The 7790-nt window shown below is 31.4% G+C and overlaps 1 protein-coding gene across 1 annotated transcript; it reads left to right on the plus strand.

The window, feature by feature from the left end:
- The first annotated feature begins 444 nt into the window (after positions 1-444).
- On the plus strand, positions 445-6266 carry LOC111000459 (ribosomal RNA processing protein 1 homolog). The gene is made up of 11 exons (XM_022269902.2): positions 445-777; positions 1143-1222; positions 1401-1550; positions 1782-1884; positions 2111-2202; positions 2470-2649; positions 3146-3234; positions 3777-3926; positions 4461-4615; positions 5118-5212; positions 5467-6266. Exons 1-11 carry the CDS (start codon positions 579-581, stop codon positions 6079-6081), a joined length of 1908 nt encoding a protein of 635 aa, XP_022125594.2. The 5' UTR covers positions 445-578; the 3' UTR covers positions 6082-6266.
- Positions 6267-7790: the final 1524 nt, after the last annotated feature.

Here is a 7790-nt window from a genome sequence, read left to right on the forward strand (position 1 = left end):
GTAAGAAGAACTGGCAAGAAACTTACCGCCACTCTTCAATCGCCAAGTTTTTAATACAAATTGTTTGAACTTGAGCAAATCAATCTGAGGGATTAGGATCATTTAAGTATTCTTCACATTTATAAAAGTCTTTATTAATTAATTTACTTTAAACTAGGACTTTGAATTTCTTTAGTGAATGTTCTCTAATTTCGCTTGGGAGTTTGTTGTAAAAACGAATACAATTTTCATATAAGGAGTGGTTTATCTTCTGGAGCCTGGTTGGTCGCACACTCAAATTAGTTTTATAACGCGTTTTATACTGGTGAAAGTCACCATTTGTTTTAAAATCGTTTAAGTTTTTGTGGATTACCTCAAATAATATAATATTGATACTTATGGCAATATTGAGAAATGTCAAATGTCAGTTTCCTTATATCTATAGTTTGAAGTTTCTGACTTCAGACTTCAGAGACCAGAGTTCAAAGCGACTGCAAAACGAGAACAAGAATATTTAATATTTAGATTATTGAAAATTTCATATTTACATCTATTGTAGCTAATCTATACTGTATAGTAATACTTTTTTAAGAGTAATAATGAAATCTGTTGATAAAAAGAAGGTCAAAAAGCCGATTAAAAAGAAACCGTTCGTAAAACCGAAAAAAGAGAAGGTGTTAATAGTAGCTCAAGAATTTAAGTTTGCTAAATTGTTATCAGGAAATGAAAAAACGACTCGTGATCGTGTACTTAAATCACTGAAGAAATGGTTATCAAGTTGTTTTTCCAAAAATTATGGTAAGCGCTTGTTTCTCTTCAAAATTTACAGAAATGTTTGTTAACGCACGTTGATTTATAACCTTAAAACCGTACTGCTTTTATTATATTGCTTCAATGTTTGTATATATAAAATATACATTCATAGTAATGTATATTAGTTTATTAATTAGAAGATAATTAGAAGTACAGTTTTCTCTACTCAAAGGTTTTCCTAATCATTGTTGTCAGTAATTATAATTTATTTATATATTTTTCATTTCTGTTACAACTGCATACAGTAGGACATCTTTTAGTTTTCCAGACTATTTGGAAATTTATATGTTTAAAATAGTAGATTTAAAAAGAACCAATAACCTAAATTCAATTTGCAATAAACTTTTCAGTTTTCAAAGAAGATGACTTTATTAGAGTATGGAAAGGATTATTTTATGCTGTTTGGATGTCTGATAAACCTCTTATACAGGTAACTAACATGTATAAAAATTCAATTAAATGGTTAATTGAATATAAATGGGTATATATAGATAAGCAAAATAATGTATGCTTAGTAGCTTTATCTAAAGACAGTTTTTGCTAGAATTTAGAAAATGAAAAAAAATCTTGGCATTGACAATAACAGAATGTTTTATTCTATTTCACAGGAAGACCTATGTGAAAGTATATCTCATATCTTAGATTTATTTCCTAATGACCAATTTAAATATGCATTGATGATGACCAAAGTTGGGTTCAAAGTCCTAGGCACAGAGTGGTATGGCATTGATCAGCATAGAATTGATAAGTTTTTGATGGTGAGTATTAAGTAAAACTGCAACATTTTAGCCACCAATATATAATTTTTATTCTGTATTTATGTGCTTACAATACATATATACATACATAGTATCTTTTAGCTTTAATAAAAGCTTTAAATGCTAAAAAAAATGAATAGTCATTTAAACTTCATTAAAAAATGATAAATTGGTTTATGGACATACTTCCTTATGAATTTATGTTATAAATAATAATGTTGTTTCTTATAGTTGGTACGGCGATACTTACGTGGAAGTTTCCGATGTCTATCAAGAAAGGATTGGGATTCTGATGCTTGTATTGCTTATGCTAATATGTTATCCTCTGAAGATGGTTGGTTTGACATTAAAGAATACCTTATTCAGTGTTGCTAAATTTTAAACAATGTGATCATTATTTAATCCATATATAATTTTAGTAGCTATGAAGTCATACTTTCTTGATAAGCTAAAATTAATCACCTCAGTAGATCATGCTATTAGCCAGGGAAAAAGCTGGCAATTATATTTTTTAGTGCGAATAGTTTTTTGTATATATTTTTTTAATGAATGGGTTTCAGGTGTGCTAGCTGTAAAGACTCCATTCTATGCTAGAAATGGTATATCAATGATACTACATATTATTGAGTGCTTTTTAGAGGAATTGGCAAAGGTAAAAAAATATATATAAATAATTTTTAGCCCTTTTTATTTTAATTTTCTTTAATGTCTCTGAGATATCTTAGATAAATAGTACAATAAATACTTTAAAAAAGTAATGAAAATTATTTTTGTATAGAGACTTGAGCAGTGCTTAACAGATGTATTTCTAACTAAACAAAAGCACAAACTATCAAATTTATGTATTTGTGTTTCAGACATATTCTTACTAATTATGTAAAGTATCAATAACTACTTTTGCTTAACATTTTACTTTCAGATATCAAAAGGAAAAATTCCTGAGGAGTGTCTCACAGAGCTGTTAGATCCGTTCATTAAACAAATATGTATTGGTGAACAACATGAAGTATATACAGCCAGTCGCCAGTTGCTTACAGATTTGCTCAAACAAAGCGACCTTGGTTTAAAATATGCCGGAGCTACACAGGCTTGGAAAAATGTAAGTAATTAGTAAAAGTATTATAGTTGTTGTAAAGAATGGTTCTTGTATTACTTTTTACTAAATAATATTTTATGATATCAATTTTATTATTGACTAGCTGACCCGGCGAACTTTGTTCCGCCTTAGACGCCATAAATGAGCAGATTTTTGATTTTATTAAGTTAATTGTTTCTACTTTCAGTTTAGATTTATTAATATAGCCATACTTTTATAACAGTCCTACATGAATGCTTATTTTGGATTTTTTTTGTTTGCTCTTTTAAACTCATTATCTTAGTTCAAAACATCTTTCTATCATTAATTAACAAGTACAGTGAAGTTGACATCATGAGAAGCCAGGCACAGAAGGCTGATCATCTATAAAAAAGTGGTCAATAGATTGAATCCATGGCCAAAACTTATCTAAAGTTGTGGCAATTTTGTTTTTATTACCTTTTGTATTTCTAAGATATCTGATAGTAAAACAGTGGTGGTTAAAAGTGCATAATTTCAGATGGGTTGTCCAGATGGTGGACCAGATGCCTTTGAACTTATTTCAGATGAAGAAGCTGAAGAAGATGCTGAGAAAGATTGTAGCACAACGTAAGTTTGCTCTTTTAGTGCTGTAACATTTTGTTATCATCACAATGACATCCGCACGTTTGGATTAATAGTAAACATAATTTTTTTTAATTGTATAAATTAATTAATATTTGTTATCGTGTCTTTTCCACTCAGTCTAGAAAAAGGATAGCCTAATGGGCAGTTTCAACAAGTATTACGTCACGTAATTTTTGGAGATTCAAGCCCCCCCCCCCCATGTAACGCGCCGTAACGTTTTTGAGTCTCCAATAGCAAAACGTTTCGTTACCACCCAGTGACTTATTACACCTTAAAGTTGCCATTTATGTGGGTTAAAATATCGGAAACTCGAAATTAATATTAATAATAACGCATACGACAATCCCCGCCCCGCATCGGAACGTTTTACCCCCCCCCCCCCAAATTCGTCACGTAATACTGGAACGCTCCCTTAGTTAAAAAAATAAATTAATAACGTTCCTTCACCATGCAAAGTATTGTCTAGTAAGCTGTTAGGACTAATATTAAACATTTTTTCTAAGTAAAGAATAATTCATTTCCAGCAACGGTCCTTTAGATCCTCGAGCTGGACGAGTGAACGTCATATTGGAGCCACTTCCCGTCCCAGCTCAATTAGTAGCTCAAAGGATTAGACAGTATATGAAAATGTCCGCCTCAAAGGCTTATAAGCGAGCTAATACTTGCTTGCAAAGGTATTTAAAAAAAATCATTTATTCGTATAGGTAATGTACACTTATAAACGTCAAAAAAAAGAAACATACATTAAATGATTCTAATTTTACATTAACTGCCAGTTCTTAAATCAAGGGCGTAGAACGGAAGAGAAGTACTGGCAATAAACTCTCCGCCACTCTTTTTTTACAAAATGTTTGTAAGGAGCTGCAACCATTACACCGTATTATATTTGATATTTAGAATAAATATTTAAATCAACCCTTTAAGAAAAGATGAGTATGCTCTCTCTTAAAAAGCCGGCAACTCGTGAGCTTTCCGGCAGTCTGAAAATTTAAAAAAAATTTGTATGCCTTATAAAATTATTTTTTCGCCGAAAATGAAACACGGAGCCTCCTAATGTGCCTACCACTTAAACGGGTTGATTCCACTGAAAAATATAAACAGAAAAACTTGTACTAAATATATATAAATATAAATATGAAATATTTTTTCAGTTTTGCTTATTAAAATTAAAATATTGTAATAAAAATAATATCACAAATTACTTGCAGGTTTGAAAAACTCTCCCAAGACGACTACCCGTTAAAAATAAGGACAGCAGAAATGGAACTGCCCTTACCAAAGGGCAATACAAAGAAGTCGGCTGCAAATTTGAAATTGCTAGAAAAGAGCCTTGTTGTGGGATCTGACGAATTGGCACTCAGAGGTAAAGGATTTTGCATTTGTAAACAAACAATATAGTTGCCATAATTGAGATATAGACTTTACCCCTTAAAGAGGAATTTCTGCTCGGCATAGTTATTCTATCTATCTATCTATCTAGTCTAGCTATTAGTAGCCTGCCTAGTCTGACTATTAGTACACACCAACATGGAACATTTTGCTCCCCTGGGTAGTGTCATACTTCAAAATCCTTAACTATCAATTAAAAAATAGGGGTGAAATTAAGGGTTGTATGTATTTCATCAAAAATATAAAAAAAAATTCTTGATCCTTCAAGAATTTTTTTTTATATTTATGATTTAGCTTAAGGGTATGCAAAAGATAGTAGCCGATTCTCAGTCCTACTGAATATGCATATAAAAATCGGTCAAGCCGTTTCGGAGGAGTATAGTAACTAACATTGTGACACGAGAATTTTATATATAACATATACTTATTTTTTTTTTTTATAAACAATGTTTTGTTAACTAAAAACCATTTTATAGGTCTCAGCCGAAAGCACAGGAAACGATTGCTCGCGAAATCTCGCTCCGGACTCAGTATAATGGAGGATATTCCTGACATACAGACAGATGAGAATGTAAGATATTTAGATATGCATATACACTGTATTGTTTTGAAATTTGAAAATATTATTTATTGTAATATATTATGATATTATTTGAAAATATGGTTTAGATTATATCTATGTAATACTGATTCGTAAATTTAATAGTTTCTATGGTACATAAATGTTTACGTATTGTAATCTCTTATCGTTAAAATCTTAAGATTTTACTACTTTATATAAGAATTAAGAAAGGAACATTTAATTTAACAATTTTTTTATTTCAGAAGGAAGAAAAAGAATCTACAAAACCCGAAGACAAAGTAAAAAGTAGAAAACGGAAAAATAAAGATGTCGCGAAGCCGGATAAAAAACGTAAGCTTGAAGTTAAGGAGGACGTTAAAAAGGAAACGAATAAAAAAGTTAATAAAAAAAATAAGGAAAATGAACAGGTAGATAAGACGAAAAGTAAAGTTAAAACAATCAAGAAAGACAATGTACTAGTAAATAAAAAAGAAAACAAGAATGCTATCATTCCCAAAAATAAAAGTAACGAGAAAACAAAAGTAGACTCGAAAAATGACGTAAAATCAGATAAAAAGGAGCCAGTGGCCAAAACCGAGAAAAAAGATAAGAAACAAAATAAAAAACAAGAGAAAACGGCGGTAAAAGCTAAAAGTTTTGCAAAAGCAGAGAAAAATGTTAATGTAGAAACACCAAAAAAGGTTAAATTTGTTTTAAAAAACAATTGTATGCAAGGAACAGTTGACTATTACAAAAGTATCAGACAAAGTCCTAGTATTCCGTTTGACAGTAGCAAAAAACCGGCAAAAACCAACCTCAAACCGTCAACTCCGTCACCTATTAATCCGTTTTTTAAGAAAAAACTTAGACTTAAGTAATTCAAGTGTTTTTACGTTAATTTCTTGATGTACTATTAAATGAAGGCAATTTATTGCTCAATAAATAACTGTACAAATTAGTGAATTATCTTAATGTTATAATTTCCATAAGGAATGTTTTTTATTAATGTGTCTTGTTTACTTGTTGTAAGCCAGTACTTAGTACCAATAAAAAATGATAAATATGTTTGTTTTTAATACACTTATCATTTGATACCTTTCCTGGAAACTTGTTTACATATGCAAAAGTAATAGTAGGGGAGCCCAAGAGGGGATTTCGGGATTTACTAAAGCGCGGCAGATTAATATACAGGGGGATACCTTGTACCCGGATAAGTACGTCCACCAAACATGAGGCCCATATATAAGGCCGCCCGTGAAGGATACAGGATCAGATTAGTAAAAAAAATTGATCATCATGACAATTTGAGAGTGACGTAAAGAAAGGGGAGGGCAGCAAAGTTGTAAAAAAAAACGTCATCTTGACATTCTCGAGCGTAGCTAAATTTTTTTTTATTTTGAATGAAATAATTGAAGAATATTGAAAAATGTATAATCTGACGATTTCCGCAAGCCGAAATAACGAAATTTCGTCGATAAAGTTCGGGCGATAAACGCGTGCAGCTGTGTGATGCCTACATTTCCTCCTCCGCGTTTCCCTCAAAATTAGATTTCATGTGAATTTGAACCGATTCGGACCAATAGATTTTGAGAAATTTTGAAAAATCTCAAAAAAATAACAATTTGTTTTTTTAAAAGTCTTTTTTTGCAATAACTTTTAAACGGCTTTATCCATCATTTCCAAAAATGACGTCGATCGCCACCAAACTGGTCAAAATCGGTTGATTCGTTCGAGAGATATCGTGAACGAAAGAAAACCGAAAAAAGTGTTTCTTTCACATAACTTCGACATTTCATATCGGATTATCGTTTTTGATGAAATTAAATAATACGAGCTTAAAAAATGCGTCGATCGCCGTCAACCGCGGGAAATTGCTTGATCCATTCAAAAGTTATTGGGGTTTGAAAATTTCAAAAATAGTGTTCTATCAGTCTTTCGAGCTGAAACGCATAGAAATATTATTTCTTTGAACTCAGCGAGCTGATAAGTACAATTTTCAGCGCCCAGGAATGGAATTACAGGGATGGCCTTTAGGGTGAACCGTTTTTCTAATATGTTTTTTGTCAGATCAGGCAAATCCCTCAGATAATCGTCAAATTATGAGACAGTACGTTTAGAACATAAATCTGAACCATATATTATATCTTAATCTGACGCGCTTGAGTATTTCAAAATGGCGAATTTTTTTGCATATTATAATAATGGCTGCGAGTTTGCGTCAGATCGAAATCGTCAGATTATTGAATGAGTGCTTTTTTTTGGTGCTCGATTAAATTTTTTTTTTCATTTTTAACCCTTACTTACAACCACCCACATAATGCAAATGATCAGATTAACATACGTACATTATTAAAAATACGTAGGACATTGATGCTATCAATATCTGACGCGCTCGAGTATGTCCATGCAACAGTTTTTTTTACATATTTAAAAATCTATAGCCACTTTCCCCACCGATGAAAAGGTATATATCATAACATTTTTTTCTTCTTATCATCTAAGCTTTGCAACCCAATAGGTCTCCACGACGCTCGAGTAAATCCCCATTTAGCATCGTGGGCTCCCCTACCATAATAAGGGATGAAAA

The sequence above is a fragment of the Pieris rapae genome, chromosome 15 (assembly GCF_905147795.1).
Source record: "Pieris rapae chromosome 15, ilPieRapa1.1, whole genome shotgun sequence".
NCBI lineage: Eukaryota > Metazoa > Arthropoda > Insecta > Lepidoptera > Pieridae > Pieris > Pieris rapae.

Coding starts and splice junctions, on each gene's coding strand:
- LOC111000459 (XM_022269902.2), top strand. CDS start 579: ATGAAATCTGTTGATAAAAAGAAGGTCAAAAAGCCGATTAAAAAGAAA. Junction 2,650..3,145: donor CTACACAGGCTTGGAAAAAT/GTAAGTAATTAG, acceptor GCATAATTTCAG/ATGGGTTGTCCAGATGGTGG. Junction 4,616..5,117: donor TGACGAATTGGCACTCAGAG/GTAAAGGATTTT, acceptor ACCATTTTATAG/GTCTCAGCCGAAAGCACAGG.